The sequence below is a fragment of the Phyllostomus discolor genome, chromosome 4 (genome assembly GCF_004126475.2).
Source record: "Phyllostomus discolor isolate MPI-MPIP mPhyDis1 chromosome 4, mPhyDis1.pri.v3, whole genome shotgun sequence".
Lineage (NCBI taxonomy): Eukaryota > Metazoa > Chordata > Mammalia > Chiroptera > Phyllostomidae > Phyllostomus > Phyllostomus discolor.
This window is the reverse complement of record NC_040906.2, coordinates 21,523,334-21,540,223: the sequence shown is the minus strand read 5'-3', so window position 1 is coordinate 21,540,223 and position 16,890 is coordinate 21,523,334. Positions and strand designations below refer to the sequence as shown.

Here is a 16,890-nt window from a genome sequence, read left to right as displayed (position 1 = left end):
GGGATGGTACAGGCAACATTTAGCAGAGAGTTTTCTAAGCCAGGGCAGTAGTAGGGATCTAAATTTCTGATCCAAGCATTTGTTTTTCCTCAGAGATTTTCCATAAATGGATGCAGGGTCTTCTTTCAAATGACATTCTCATATTTCGGATATATAATTAGCTAAGCTAATAATGAGTGCCTGGCAAGTACACAGGACTAGCCTGATGTATCTGGTAAAGTTTAGACTTCTGGTACGTCATCAGCATTTGGTTGGAGGTAGTGAGGCTCAGTCAGACAGAAAAGGACTTATGCTACCATGTGTGACCTTGGTCATTTAACTAGAGCCCACAGTGTTCCCCTCTGTGAAATGAGGAGGCTGGCTAAAACGATCGTTAAGTACCTTCTCTATCTACAGTTCTATAATTCTATGGCTAAACTCTGCATCCTAAGAATATACAGTAAAAACTTTATAAAATAATCTGACATAAGAGTCACAGCGTTATCTATTTCAGAGCCAATTATATTTTTTACTTGAGGAGCTGAATCCTTTTGAAGAATTGGCCTTATTTGTGAAATTTCTTCTTGTTTGCTGCTTATTCTTAATAGCCATAGATTCTATATGGCATAATTAATTCATGAAAAATACTAAAACTCAGGGCACATTATAATATTCTGATAAAATTAGTTTATATACAGAAATAATTTTCTCATACCCAAATTCTTTAGCAAATATAAATAGTTCATAAGCTGGACTGATGAAATAAAATTTGTAAAACAAAGCCTACTTTTGAATAATATCAAAACATAAGGGAAAACGATAAAAGATGATTAATAAGTAAATTGTATACTTGTAAAGAAAGCAGTATTTTATGTACTATTTAATTATTACCAAAATTGATAATATGTAAGGGTTACTATCTTTGTAAGACATTGTTTACCTACACTTGGAAATTTACCTTTGAAAAAGAAGTCTTATAATAAAATATTTGTACAAAATCAGAGCCAAACTATAAAATATACTAAAAAAAAGATATAAAGTCATGTAAGCAGTTAATATTGGTAACTATAATATCTTTTTAATTGTTAGCAATGTGCAAGTTTCCATCAAGAATAAAACTATCTAGCAATTTATTTAAAAGTTTTATGTAAATTAGGGAACAATAGGAATTTAAAATAGAGTTTTTGTTGTTGTTTGTTATTTACTTAAAATAACCCAGCCATAAATTCCCCTTGTACACATCCATTTTGGGTTAACTCATTTCCAGGGAGAAAATTTGTTCTGTTAGAGATATATTAGAAATCTGGAAAAATAATATAGTTAAGCCCTTTGAGCTTCAGTCATGTTTTGGAAGGCTGGTAAAGGTAATGATCCCTATGTGCATTAAGGAAAGAGGTCCTCTTTCTGGGGACAGAGGCTACTTTTACAGTGTATTAGATTAAATGATCCCTTGGGGGCAGGCACCCCAGTTTTTTAGTTTTCTAAAAGACTTAAATAGTATTTATTGAGAGCTTCATGGATGCTTACAAGTTCAGTGCTAGGCCGTGAAGGAAAGAAAAGTAAAGTATGATACAGTTTCTGTTCACAAATCCCAAAATCAATGCATCCCAATAAATCAATAAATGATTTAATTATTCTTTCGCCAACCTGACAGGTTCCTTCTTTTGCCATTTACAATTCAGTCCCTAGAGGATGGAGTGAGGAGGTAAATGGATTCCATGTGGATTTTCCAGGGTTGCCTTCCTTCCATTTGTTTACTTGCATTTTCATTGCAAAATTAGCAGTGGAAGTTGGGTTCTTTCTTTGTTTTTCTGAATGGCATCAGTTCCAAGAATTTGGTTGTGACAGTTCATGGTAAGTGGTTTCTGTCTGATGAAGTCACAACATGCAAGAAAGAAGCAGGATGCTGGTCAATGAAACCTCATGTATGTAAGACAGGTTAAAAGTGATAACCACCCAACCAATAGTTACCAAAGCAATGATAGTTCCATCTTGTACAGACTCATTCTGCAATGCGTTTCAGAGCTCGTGTTTCCATCTGGAGCTCATGTTAAGTCCCGACTCTTGACCAATAAACAGATCACCCCTCTCAGAGTCCTGCTCATCCAAAGTCCCTCCTCTCCCATTGCCTTGAGTCCTATGTCTTGACAAACCCAGCACAAGGTGAAATGGTTGACTGTCTCCTTTTCCTTCCTTGTTCTGTTAAATTTATTTATTTATTTTTGGTTTTCAGAAGCAGAAAATTGCATGCCCTTTTTTCTTTTTCTTTTATTTGTTTGCATTTTTCTTTCCCTAAATGCTTCATCTCCCTACCCCTCCTGCAGTGAACCTAATGTCCTCGATGACTCCCAGGGCCTGGCCGCTGAGGGCAGCCTCTCTAGGTACAGTGTCAATGCTACCTGTCTATTGGTGTCTGTGCTGGGAAACTAGCTGTTCCCTGTCTCCTCTGTCTCTCTGTCTCCTCTTGCCCCGTCTTGATATCTATTTCCATTTCTTGCCCTTTGTTGCTCATGAACACACAAGCCTGGAAGTCAAAGGTGTAGCCTCCTTCATTTTCAGCTTCAGAGCTCAGGCACAAATGGCCTAAAACTCTTACTACAAAAGAAAAACCTGTGGAGTTCTTTCATGGGCTTGGCCCATCAATATCTAAAATGTTTCATGTGCCAAATGTTAAATTTATCCCATCCAATCATTCCCTCCCACACTGACATTCCTTAAGAAATATTGTTCAGAGGCCAGTTAATACAACTCCCCATCATCAGGAACCCCCTTATTAAGTCCACACAGGCCTTTTAGCTAATACCATGGATGGTAAGGAAACAATAATGTTATACTAAAGGCAGCAATGTCAATACAATTTATGTAATTCCTTCTCTTGGATGCATGTTATACGTCATGCTATTACAGTAGCTTGTTCAGACAACATTTATATAAAGAATGTCTGTCCCATCACAAAGACGACTCCAAAACTTGCCTTGAAACAGCAGATACAAACACTTCTTGGTAAGTAAGAGAAGTCTTATACTGCAAACAATGTCATGTCATGGCTATTGGTTTAAACCTTCAGAAAGGGGGACTGCACCTTTAACACTCAGATGAACCACGTCAAACATTCCTAATCTTGTGCTGTTGACTCACACCTCTCAACTAATCCTCATTAGGGGTAATGCTTCTTGTTCATTCCAAGAGTGCCTTTGTTCCATCTCAAGAGAAAACATTCCCTTTCAGGTTTGCATTATTAAGTGAGTACTACCTCCCCCTGTTTATTGCTTTATCACAAAGATGAGGAAATGTTGAGAGGCCGTTCCTGTGACAGGTTGTCCTTTGTTTTCTTTGCATCTTGTTCAGATTTCACATTTTCTTCTACAACTGAAAATGGGAAATTTCATCCATCATCAGGTGTATCTCTTTTCTTTTACTGGACCCATACTTCACGGCATTCATTTGTGTTTGTGAGCCCTTGACTTGACGGAGCAGTCTCTTACTGATGGTAAATGTGGACGTGCCACAGAACGCAGACTGAACTCCACAATCAAGAGCCTTAGGGATGAGGAAGAACAAGCCAGTCCTCAGGATGGTGCCCTTTCATTGTTCACAGCGCTTAAAGCGATCAGAACCATGTCCAGCACCGTCACCACTGCTTTCGGAGAATTCATTTGTTAAACACTTAATATTACATGCCAGACAGGAGAGTTTGATTAGAAGATAATTTCAGCATCCTCCTGAAAGGAGAAAATGTTAAATTGGCCTTCCACTTGGCCAACTTTGTCTTAGTGCTTTTCTACTTAGGCCAAATTCTGTTCTTGCTAACCAAAATATGAGTCCCGGGTTGGTGAGGAACAACAGGAGTTTGAACAGATGGTTAGAAACTCTCTGATGGATTTGGCCCTCTCTGGAAGGCTCAGGGTTCAAATGACTGATTTGGAGTTCTCTAGGCCAATCCAGTCTGCCTGCATCCAGTGTCAATGGGAATAAATCCAAATTCTTGCTTCGTGAGACTGGTTCAGAGCCAAAGCTATAGATGTTATCTACAGTTGAATTAGTCATGCCAGGACTTGGATGATTGTTTTAGATCAACTATTGTTGACCTGTTGTTCCTGTAACTGTTGCTTGGTAGTTCTGGGTGCCACCGGTCACCCTGAACTTCAGTTGTTGTCATTAAGAAACTGGAAGATGAGGCATTCCCTTTGGGTTCTGACTAATTCTGTTAAAGCAAAGGCGTTCCACCAGCCAGTAGCACATCCACCTTTGCCACACACTGCAAGTCGTATCTCTTGACCTTCATCGCCACCAAGTTCTCTTTGGAGGAGAGGAACTTTGGGCATTTACCAAGAGGTGGGTTTATAAAGTAGAATGTATATTTGTTAGAGTTGGCTTGCAGGCCTTCTTAATTTGAGCATGAAAGTTCTTTATGATGCAGACTCTTAAAATCCTAAAGAAGCAGTAAGGTGTTAACCGTGTGAGTCATGTGTAAGACACACCAGAGCATTCAGGACCTAACGCACACTCGAAGTAGTCCTCAGGAAAACCTGGCACCCAAGCTTAAAGAATATCAGGAAGTATGCCTAACGGAGAGTAATGACCCCAACTCCTCTCTCCAGCCCCCATATTTTGGTTAATTTTTCTGAGGATTTGCCTTGGAAGGAGCACTTGTTTTAGGGAAAACAAGCAAGTTGGTTCTGAGGGCAAAATGAGGAAGAGACCAAGATGACCTGATGATGAATACATAGAAAGAAATAACAACTTTTCAGACTTTTTGAAAACTTCTGCTAGGATTAAACCTGTGCTAACTGATTTATTTTAAAGGTTCCTGACAAGACATATCAACCTGTTAAAAGCACTAGCCTATGCAGAAAAGATTCTTTTTTTAGAAATTAATACATCGAAATAATATTCTATGGAAGAATTCTCTTTTGTTAAGAATGTTGATCTTCCCTCCCTCTGCCCGCCTCCCACTACACACACCATAGACTATAGTTTTTCTCTAGAAAAATACAGACATACAGAAAGTTAGTTAAGCATTCAAGCCTGGATGTTTACACTTGAGAATTAGATTTTGTTTGGACATGTTAGAACAATTCAAATAGCAAAAACTGACAATCACTTCTACTTTTTTAAAAAAGAGTTTGCAATGCTATTTGATTCCTTAAAGACACTTAATCACAGCGGAAAAGAAGAATGTGATTCAAGACTGAACAGGTTATACAGTCTGGGTGAGACAAAATAAAAAATAACCTACTTAGTAGATCCTATCTGATGATCCTCCATATTTTCAAAGTATAAAAATTTGGCAAGTACTCTCAAAGTACAAAAAAAATGAAAACACTCCTTTTACATACTTTGTCATTGCTAAATCAGTTCTTACGTGCAGTCGAAGATTATTCAGATTACTCTCCCTTTTTAGTCTGATTCTAGCCCCTCATCTCTAAATTCTGTGGTGCTTAAAACACATTTTCTTGGATGTTGTGGAGGTGGAGTAAATTTTAAGCAATAATATTTTACTGGAAAAGGGGAAAGCAGGATTCTGTCTGCTCTTAAATTCCTTGTCCTCTCCAAGGGCTTTGTGGCTCCTTTGGTTCTGGTTTTATTCATTCCCATCACAGGGCAGTCATTCAGGGTAAATGGCTGGGCCCTGTGTCTTGTATTCCACCTCTAGGTTTTTCTAACCACATTGAAACCAAATCTAGAAATGCAAATAAAAGCAGTGAAAAACCTGCTTTATTTTCTGTGTGCCAGTCTTCTCACCCAGGGCTTCTACTTCAATTTCTGATTTATGAAGTATATTCAATCTGTAGACTTTTGTAATTTGAGATGAGTGACAAGCATTTTTATTGTATCCCTGTATGGCCCTTTGTTTGCCTACCCTTTGAGAAATACCATTAGAAACTACATATATATTTGTGCACCACAATCCAGCCATCATGCTGAAACAAGGAAAAAGAGGTAATTCGTGCCAGAATTGCACAACATTATCTAAATTCCCCTAGCTTATAAATGACTTATTTCCCTTTTGAGTAAGGTGTTTCTGGGTTTTGTTTTGTTTTTTTTTCTGTAGCCGGTTGAGTCACACCAGTTCTGCTAAGCCCCGAGTGCACTGGTTTCTGTAAAACCCACATCGTGCTATGGATTGCCATTGTAATGTTTTTCAGTGACTCAAAAATACAAAGGACAATTTTAGCTTCAACTTAGTTTTATTTGCTTTTATTCTTATTGTTTTGCTCTTTCATCTAGCAAAACAGTAGAAATGAGTCATTCTAATTCCCAAGATTAAAAATTTCAGGAAGCCAGTTTTCTATAGAGAGCAGCTTAGGCCTTGGCCTTTTCCTGGTTAGTTTTAGTATTACGCACTTATGCTCACACATCGCAAATCTTACAGAGGACTGAAATATTACATGCTATAGAGAGAAGCTAAATTGCAACTATTCTTTATATGTCACTCCAATTTAACATAGACCCAAGAAAAAGAACCATGTTCTGCATACATAACTTCCATTATTAACTTCTCTGGCTGTTTATTAGTAGTGTGTCCTAACTGCACACAGTTAAGCCAGGCTTTGATGTCCCAAATATAAATGTTAACATCACACTTTTAGGGAGAATTTAGCTGGGATATATTACCAAAATTATGTTCTATAGGTTCATCTTCGATGTGTGCATTCCACTGATGAGATGCTATACCATTTACATAGAACAGCTAATTACTAAAGCTATAAACTGATCTATTAGAAGTAAGCCTCTCTATCCATAGAGAAAATTTTGATGCTTATTATGACCCTCCCTTGGAATTGTCATCATGAAATTGCCATTATGTTTTGACATTTAGCACTCTCTGAGTAACATGTATTTCTTTTCTTGCTCCATTTGTTTTCTCACAAACTTAGACTGCTGAATACATAGAGACAAGTGGACTGCCTCAATTTCATTTTCTCTGCCCCATTATTATCAAAACATTGTACTACCCACTTCCTCTTAGTGCTCTAAAAGCAATAAACTCATTACAAATATCAAATGTAAAACAAGGAAGCATGCTATATACATTACTTTCCATGTTCAAGCCATCTTACATCAACTAACTTCTTTTCTCTACCTTAATGGGAGGTAGGTGGTAAGTATTAACCTCCCTTTATGGCTAAGGGAACTGAGGTAACATTTAGATGTCAATGAAGAATCCATTCCAATGAAAGCTTTGCTTGGTATTTGGGAGAAACGTGTTTCTATCTTTGTGTGTGTGGTAATTGAATATTCTTTCCAATTTAAAACACATGTTAAAATGTATAATTAATAAGGAGATGTCATTTCAAACACAGTCTGGATTGCTTATCAGAATTTCTTTCATTGTTCCTTTGGGGTAATTTTCTGTCTTCGTAGAAAGGTAAATATATGATACAATGTCACAGATGTATAAAAGTAATGTACATTGCTTTTTAAACTTGCTATTTAGAAGAATAAGAAAGTTTTAAAAAACATCTGGCCAACTCCTTATGAAATTTTGTATTATCTATCCCAAATGGTATAATTATGACACAGTCACACCCTTATTTCATAAGAACTTTAAGATAAACTCCATTTGGGAATCATTGATTTTCTCCTAGTGGGAATAGAAAACTTTTTAAAAATGACAGCTGTGCCTTTGTCAACCATGTCATGATGAACCAGTTGTTAACACAACAGGGAAAACGTCTGATTGTCCATCTTGCCACCAATTTCTCTCCTTACAACTGCAGCAAGATTTTTAGATAGCTCATTTAAAACAAAATAAGAATAAATTTATATAGTTTTTCTCTCTTTTTCCTGGACAGTTGGTAACTCTGGATTTCTCCGTGGGATATTTTACTCTAAAAACTATGTGTACATGACTCTCCTTTTGCAAAGGCAAAGCAGCAATGAATTACCCATAAACTAAACAATCACATTGGCATCATCCACAGGATTACAACGTTCCCTGGGCACGACACATTTCCTCCGTCCACCCCACACCCATGATGAACACCAGTTACACATGCATGCAGAATGTAAAAGGGTCATGGGCCCATGACAGTGTTTTCACCTTCACCCAGCACTAAAATAGTGACCACTGCCAGCAGTCATTTTGCACATAAAATACACACATACACAGCAAATTTGGGAGGAGCAGGTTGTTGCTCTTATAAATTGCAATATATATTTGAGTGCAGCTACTCAATATTAATAATTACTCTTCTGAGGTCTACTGACAGATTCATTACTTTGTCAGTCTTTTAAATCTGAAACCATTAAAAAAATTTGCCCACGTGACTATTTATTGACTCATAGTCACAGAGACTTCAGGCTGCAAACATGTGTTGAATGTGCCCCTTCACCCAAATGGATTCTGTGTCTGATGTGTTTGATATTCGTCCATCTTACTTTCATTTAAACTGAAATTTTACAAAAGGTGTTCCCATCCATGTAGTAGAGTTGTTTGTGTTTGTTTGTCACCACCTTTTACCCTCCCCTTGGAAAAAAATTGAGATTAGAATATGACATCATGAACCTTTTGGTTTCCAAACCAGGGGTGTGATCGAACCAATGTTTTTCTGAGTGATAGATACGGCATCTGTGATTGAAAACAGAATCTCAATTTTGGCAGCTTGGGGCTCCAAGGCCTCGACCTCCCTCCCAAACCTTTGAAAACTCCTATCTCAGGGGTTCTTTCCTGAACTTCCTTCAAAGATAACGGTATCTTTGAAGTGACCGTTTCATATAAGTGATTTGGGCTAACACCCACCAGAGGATGGTCTTCTGTACTGTCTCCAGGTGCCCTAACACTCTTGGTGCTTGACAGGGTGGCGAGTGTGCAGAGTGAACCTGGCCAACAGAACCTCCTCATTCAGCAGCCACTGGGGAGGAAAAGGGGCCTGAGGCAGGTAAGCAGACATGAGTCAAATATTTTTAAATATTTTAAATAAGAAAGAGAGAGAGAGAGAAACATCAATGTGCGGTTGCTGGAGGCTGTGGCCTGCAACCCAGGTATGTGGCCTGACTGGGAATCGAACCTGCGACACTTTGGTTCGCAGCCCACGCTCAATCCACTGAGCTACGCCAGCCAGGGCTTCTATTCAGTTTTGAGTGTCCATGTATATTAAGGTTACATTTTGCCTTCTCCCCACCTGAAATAAGCATTACAGAGGAAATTTAAATCACAGTAAGTGCTTGGGCAATCTAAGAGTTTTTAGCTTCTATGTTAGCTCATATTAGCAAAGCTGATTATTAGTTAAATAAGTGGGCCTGTATACTTCAATTTGTTCCCTATCCAGAAACTTCCTTTCCCAGCCCAATTTAATGACTGAGGAAGATTTGTTATAAAATTAATTTCTGTGTGGAGGCAGAGACATAGCTGTCCTTTCTTCCTCATTTCAAGATTTATGATTCAAGTTAAAACTGAAATCAAAGTAAAAATGATCTGTATGAATTTCCTTAGATGGGTTTCCTTTACATTACTCTCTAAATCAAAATCAGAATCAGCCTTTGCACTGTTACTTTGATGGGAGCATCCCAGCATGGATTTGGATACCAGATACTTCCCCAGCATCTGAGGTTTTTCTTCATCAACCTCCCCTTCAAGACATTGCATGTGTACAACCGCACCTTTTAGATGAACAAAGCCTGATCTGTAAGCAATGCGTATTAGTTCTGTATCCTAAAATTTTCTCACCTGGGCTATTTTAAATTATGTTAATACTCTTAGGACTAATAGAATTGGTTCAAAGGGATGCCAGAATCAGATACTTATAGTTAAACATGCAGAAAGAAGTTTAATAGCCACAAATGTAAGAAACGGCCATCAGTTATGAGAAACCCGTAAAGTGAGGCATAAACCATAGTCAGAATCTTCTGTGCACAGTGCCTTCTCCCAGGCAGGTAGACCTTTTTCCCAGCTTCATTCTCCCTATTTTCTTTAGCTAAGACGTCCTCTACTGTCACGTCAGAAGACTCAGACTGAACCCAAAAATCGCCACGGGGCTCGGCTGTCAACCACTCGGAGGAGCATTCAACCTAAAACAAAGCCATCTGGTGAGACCTTCCGTGTTCCTTCTGATTGTGCCACTGGCATGCTGCCACGCCGCTCAGCCAGGAAGGCCTGCAGACACTCATGCAGAGAATGCCACCTTGGGAAGGCACTAGGATAAGGGGGAAAGTTGCCCAGAAAACTTGAGTGCCCTTTTTCCTCTCACCTTTCCCACCCCCTGTTCCTACCCCCAAGAATCTAGAGAAATGGAAGAGTCCAAGGTAAACTATGAGTGCTATGTTATTTGACTGTAGATGATTGTATTTTCTTTACTCAAGTCAGGATCTGGATATGTTGTAAATCTTACTGAAGGCAAAGAAATGACAGATAAGAGGGACTTTTAAATCCTGTTGACAGTTGTTATGAGTGATGACCAAGTTCACCTCCCAATGCTCTAAGCAAATCTTGTTTTTAGGACATTTATATAAAAAATGATTTTTTTTCTATCCAAATCCTGCTTTGTGTAAGAAGGTGAAACCCAAATATATACATAATAGTCAAGTATGCTTTCATTTATTAATGAACCAGCAGTGTCTTTACCAAGAATAGCCAGGAGACATGGGTTAATGCTAATTATTAAGCACTGACTACCTATTTTTCCTTTATTTACTGCTTTGCTTCTGACCTACAGCGGATCAGAAACGATCTGTGACATTCATTGAGGCTCAGCCAGAGCCAGGAGGTGCCCCAACAGACGCACTCCCTGCCACAGTCCAGCCACAAGGCTGCAGCCCAGCCCTGTCCAGGAAACCAGAGGGAATGGATAAGCCAGTCCTCACATCTTCCCCCGCCATTGTTGCCGCTGATCTTCACAGCCTGTCTCCCAAGCAGGGGAGGGCGCTAGAGAAACAGGCAAGGCTTGCTCCCTGCATTCTTACAACCACTTCGCTGTGCACATTTATGGCATATAATTTAAGTCTGGGTCTGTAGTGTTATGCTAGCCAGACAGACAGTGGTCCTTTCATCATGAAAAAGAAAGTTTATATGAAGAATATGGCCAGGAAGACATGTACTTAAGAAAAAAAGAGAAGTCTTGGTAGTCTTCCTTATGAAAAACCGAAGAGAATATTTCACAGCTAAAATAACCACTGAAAACCATATATAATACATAGTTTAAAGAGAGTTCAGTTGTTGAAAAGTTACCAAATTAGATGTAGCCTTTAAATTTAGGGCCTTCTGTGTCTTGTAAGATGAGAACTTCTTGTTCTGATTTTTTTCTTCATCGTTTTGATTTTTTTATGGTTTTGATATTTTTTCTTCTTTTGATTTTTATAAATGAATTCACACAGGCCCCACTTTCTTCTCATGTGGTATTTAAAGAAAGCTAAGGGGCAACGTTACTGTATACATTCGTGTAGTCTTTGATGATTAAAACGTATCATGACACTATTATCGCATTTATCCTCACAGTCTACAAGGTAAGCAGGGCAGATATTATGGTCTTACAACAGGTTAGAAAACTGAAGCTTAGAAAATTGGAAAGCCCTATATAAGATTCTACATGTAACGAAGGCTAGAATTGGTACTTATCCTCATAATTCTTTGTCCAGTTAAAGATAGATAACATTTTTAATAAATGTTTTTTTAAAGATTTTATTTATTTATTTATTTTTTTAGAGAGGGAAGGGAGGGAGAAAGAGAGAGAGAGAGAAACACCAATGTGCGGTTGCTGGGGGTCATGGCCTGCAACCCAGGCATGTACCCTGGCTGGGAATCGAACCTACAACACTTTGGATTGCAGCTCGCGCTCAATCCACTGAGCTACGCCAGCCAGGGCCTAATAAATGTTTTTAAATATTTTATTTATTTATTTTTAGAGGGAGGGGAAGGGAGGGAGAAAGCGTGGGAGAGAAGCATCAATTTGTGAGAGATACATCAATCAGTTGTCTCTTGCATGCCCCTAGCCGGGAACCTAGTTTGCAACCCAGGCATGTGTCCTGACTAGGAATTGAACCAGTGACCTTTTGTGTCACAGGCCAGCATCTACTGAGTCACACCAGCCAGGGCACAGACAGACAACATTTTTGATACTATTTCCTGGCACCCATTCTACCTTCCCATGACATTATGGTCCTTTTGATCACAGAGTGAGACCCTCTCTGCTGAAGAAGGGGAGAAGAAGGAGGACCCAGAAGTACCAGGTGCTGCAGCACACAGCCCTCTCTCTACTCAAATTTCAGACCCTGACGACTTCACAGGCCTTGAGACATCCATCCTCCTACAGCACGGAGACACTGTCCTTCACATCAGCGAGGAAAATGGCATGGAGAACCCCCTGCTGTCTAGCCAGTACACTCTTACTCCTGCTGAGCTGGGGGAGATTCGTGTAGACCTAGATGAGTCACATGTTTAGTTCTGCCTCGTGGAAGAGTTGCGGGTCTAAACAAGATGTGGGGGTGGGGATCACTTGGCTAACAGTTGAATACTTTTGCTTGGAAAAGGTGAAATAGCACTTTATATTCGATGGGTGACACAGATCTCAGTAGATTTTGCTGCCAGTGTGCATATTGTTTCATAAACATCTTTTAAAAATCAATGGATAAGATGATTTAATTGTGTGAAGAACATAAAAACCAGGGAGGAATAAGGGGAAAGAGCCATTTGCACATTGTTTATGATACAAGAAGGCTTGAGCAGTTAAAAATGTGTATACTATTACAGAGCTGCTTACCTAGAAATATTAACAAATAATATGTTCTAAAAGAGAGTGAAATTTTTTGAGGTTACTCACATTATACATCTCATGCAAATGTTTATTTTTATAGTTTCAAAAGTATTAAATCAGGTGGCTATAAAAGTAGCAATTTACATAAAAATGATAAATGAGGAAAGTATTAGTTTGGGGAAGCTAAATGATAAATAAGCTCATGGTCATTTTTATTCTGATCAACAGCCATTTAGAAGAAGGAAAAAAAGGACTATTTTTAGAGCTGGGGACTTCTCAATATTTATTTTTCAACTGTCATTTTTATTGAATGTTGTAAATCACAATGCTAAGGCCATAAGATCATTTCGTTCATAATCAATCACATTAGAGAGTGAATATTCTAGAAATTATCAGACATTCTGAATTAAGAAGAACCTAAACAACCTATACTATAATAAAAACTAAATGTAAATATAATAGCTGGAAAAAGATGGTATTCCTCCTTCTAGCCCTGACTACGTCAATGCCAAGGTGAGGAGATACGGGAAAATGTGACTACGTTCCTTGCAGTAGTGCCTGCCCTCAAGGGCATATTTTCAGATGCTGAAGTTATTGTTGTTAGCATAGGTTCACTAAAATATCATCTCAGTGTTAACAATAGTCTTATGATCCTTTAGACAATTGAGTTGAGGAAAAAAATAAAGTGAGAAATCTCCTCAGAGACACACTCAGCTTGTAAATTTTACTTTAACTTGAAATTCAGTTACTCAAGAAAAGTATAAAACTTAAAAGGCTTGTGAGGCCATATCTAGTGTGTTATTGATGCTGTAGTAGGGCTTGGTGTAATACAGTTCAGAACTGAACTTTGAAATCTGAACAGTTTACATTAGAAAACTGTTCCAGAACTACCAAGCATATAAAAACTCATATGCATACCTAAATTGGTATGGTGGCAGTGTGTGTGTGTGTGTGTGTGTGTGTGTGTGTGTGAGTGTGTGTTTTATAGTTCTCCAGTTGAAGCTAAATACAGATTTTGATTACATTGCAATGAATTTAAAATATATTCTATATGCTTAAACTTTGACTATGTTTGCTATGAAAAGTATGTGTATGTTTAGAGGAGATCTACAAAACCCTTCCAAATCACAAAGGAAAATTATTTTTCTGTTAGAATTATTTATTAAATAGGCATTGTTTATATTGTGATTTATACTTTCAAATCTAATTTGGGATTTTGGTCCCATTCACTAATAGAATGAGAGATATCTGTGAGTTAAAGACAATGGACAAAACTAAAAATTTCAAATCAATAGCTTCAGAAAATAGAGGTTCAGAAACTAGAGGTTTCTTTTATGTTTAACAGTATCTTCAAAACATGGACACAATGCTGGACTAATTCTCAAATGCAGAAATATACATATAAGTGGGTTTATGATTCTTTCTAAGCTGATATATTTTGCCTGTTAAAATTATGCTGCTCAATTAGTGTTAGAGGCCTTATGTTTGGTTATTACAAGTGTCTCAGCTATCTCAGTCTCTATATATGTCTGTGTGTTGTTCCAGTTTGTTGGTTCTTGATTCAAATTCTCTATGTTTCATTGTATAAAATATTTAAAAAACAAAGGGGTCAAAGGAGATCGTTAAATATCTGACAAGAATCCTAAATACCTTTATATATGAAAAGTATTGGGCTGTTTTGAACTTGATTCTGCTGACCTGTCTGCCTTTTAGCCTGACTCCTTTACTCTGGTGTTATGGAAGTCTGTTGGAAACTTTTTCAATAAGCTCAGTATTGTCATATCTTGCAAAAAAAAAAAGAAAAAACAAACCTCCACTCTGAGAAGCAGGGCCTTATAGAGTGGGACTGCTTTTGTACTGGGACTACTGAGATTTTGCAGATGTATGCATCTGTTCCATTTAAGGTGCCCTTAAATGTGTTGAATGTAATGTGTTGGGTGTTTATGTGTCATTGATAAAGTATCTATATGTATGTGCATAAGATTGTCTAAAGATGTATTCTCAGGAATACTGTTACCTGGAGTTTGAAGGAATGGTATTTAAAAAAATAATAGTGGAAGATTAGAAAAATGCTCAAGATACTTAATTTTTTTGCAACATTCAAAATATTATTGAGTATATGATGAAAATCATTATGTATGATAAATACTAGATCATTTCTTAAGCTATTATGCTTAATGATATTTACCTTGTTTAGAGGAAAATTAAAACAGGCACATCTTTCCCATGTATAAAAAATTGAACTCAACCAAGAGTTTGCTTCGTCAGAAATTAACTTTTGAGAGAACTTGGAATAAGCATGTATCACCCATGATAGTGGGTGTAGATTATACTACGCAGAGTCAATTAAAGCAGTTCAAATCCTGGATACAGCACTTTCTATAGCAAAATATTTTACTTCCTTTTTCAGTACTTGCTGCTTTTTATAATGCTATTGGATAAGTTATTTGATTTCTTTCCAAAAAAAAAAAAAAAAGGAAACAGTTGTTGAGTGCATTGGGACAAGGCACTGGGAACTGCAGTGTCAGAGGCATAATTGGGCATGGCCATGGCAATGCTGGGGACAACAATCTGTGGTGTTTGGAGTCTGACTGGGGACTGTTGAACAGGCTGGAAGCAACTGGTTTGCTATTTCAGGCCTCCAAGGGTCCCTAAGGTGAGGTGACTTCTCCCTTCTTCTTAGTATCTGTACCTTTAGTCAATAAAGGACATTCTCCACTCTGCTGTACAATTCCAACAGTATCTGAGATGAGAATAGGGTGTGTATAAGGACCAATAGGAAAGAAAGGGTTAAAAATAGAATTACTGTCCAAAACATAAATACTCTTCCTCAAGTTATACAGGATACTTTAACACTCTCTTGAATTTGCTGCTATCACACCAAGTCATGCTATTGCCCTGTGACCTTACACTTCCTGTTCCATGGCCTTGTCCTTGGCAGTGAGTAGAAAGTCCCACCTCCTCATGTACTTTAGTGGGCCTCACTGCAGCAATTCAGAAACAGTTTGGTTTGACACTCAGGACAATAAAACAAGGGTAGAATGTATTTGGAAAAGTTTAAGGCAAATTTACTTATATTATTTTAGGACCATTTAGCATTATAGATCAATGTACCTCCATAATATTTTTCAGTAGTCACTGTGACCGAAGGATAAGAATCCTTTGCTAGCCATTTACAGGTAAAAACAAATGATTGATTACATAGCCAACTTCTCTCAGATGACTATGAAGTCTGTTATGAATACTGGATGACCAAAGAGCATGGAAAAATACATATGAATAAATAAATACTGAAATGTTTATGAAAGATATTTATGAAAGACATTATGATTTCTGTGTTTGAATATGCACATGTAATAAAATAAATCTAACAACATTTAAGATGCCTAATTGTTTCATTTCTCATTTCTTAACATAGGGAATAGTTTAACTCTTCAGGAAAGTATTCTTCTTCGATCCCCAGGGTATGCCTTGTTTGTTTCAAATCCGTGGGGCGTGCCTCGATGTCTCTCTTCAATCCTCTAGTCTGGCCTGTGCTCGCCCTTCGATTAGACACTTGCAATTCTTCCTCCAATCCCAAATGAACTATATTTTGCTCATGAATTCCACCCTTAACTTTCAAAATACAGCAGAATAGGCATATTGGGAGACAGATACCCCAGCTTGATTTCTCTGCCCAGGTTATGACCTGGAATGACTGGTAGATTTCTCAGGAGGAATACTAAGGACATGGTTGTCCTCTGAATGTGGCCAGAACCACCATGGAGTTCAACTTCCTACCATTTCTGCCTCTTATACAAAGTGCTCTATCCTTACCCTCGTGGTGTCCAACCTGCGGGCTGCATGCAGCCCACACTGGTTATGAACATGGCCCAACACAAAATCATAAATTTACTTAAACCCCCCACCTTTTTTGCTCATCAGTTTTTGTTAGTGTTTGTATATTTAATGTGTGGCCCAAGAAAACTCTTCTTCTTCCAGTGTGGCCCAGAGATGCCAAAAGGTTGGCCACCCCTGCATGGTGTGTTAGTGCTAAATTCATTGTTTTCCTCATGTGGTTGCATTTCCTGCCCTTTCCTGACTCAAAGACCCTAGATACATTTGGCAGAGGAATAGACACTCTTATATCTCTTCTGGATTGTGTCTGAACAGTAAATAAATGGACTATCATTTGTCAATGAGTATTCCTGAGAGAGAAAAACAGAGAAGGTGAGAGGAA

At 38.1% G+C, this 16,890-nt stretch overlaps 1 protein-coding gene across 6 annotated transcripts in view; it reads left to right on the top strand.

The window, feature by feature from the left end:
- The window catches only part of UNC80 (unc-80 homolog, NALCN channel complex subunit), a 186,976-nt gene extending 170,926 nt beyond the window's left edge, over window positions 1-16,050 (top strand). For 5 of the 6 annotated variants that reach the window (XM_036022913.1, XM_036022912.1, XM_036022911.1 and 2 more), the window contains 5 exons: window positions 2,304-2,360; window positions 8,783-8,864; window positions 9,900-10,011; window positions 10,638-10,858; window positions 12,093-16,050. In XM_036022913.1, the coding sequence (XP_035878806.1) occupies window positions 2,304-2,360; window positions 8,783-8,864; window positions 9,900-10,011; window positions 10,638-10,858; window positions 12,093-12,359 (739 nt within the window). In that variant the 3' untranslated portion in view covers window positions 12,360-16,050. The remainder of the gene's footprint in view (window positions 1-2,303; window positions 2,361-8,782; window positions 8,865-9,899; window positions 10,012-10,637; window positions 10,859-12,092) is intronic. The other variant, XM_036022916.1, reaches the window with a different exon arrangement.
- The last annotated feature ends 840 nt before the right edge of the window (window positions 16,051-16,890 follow it).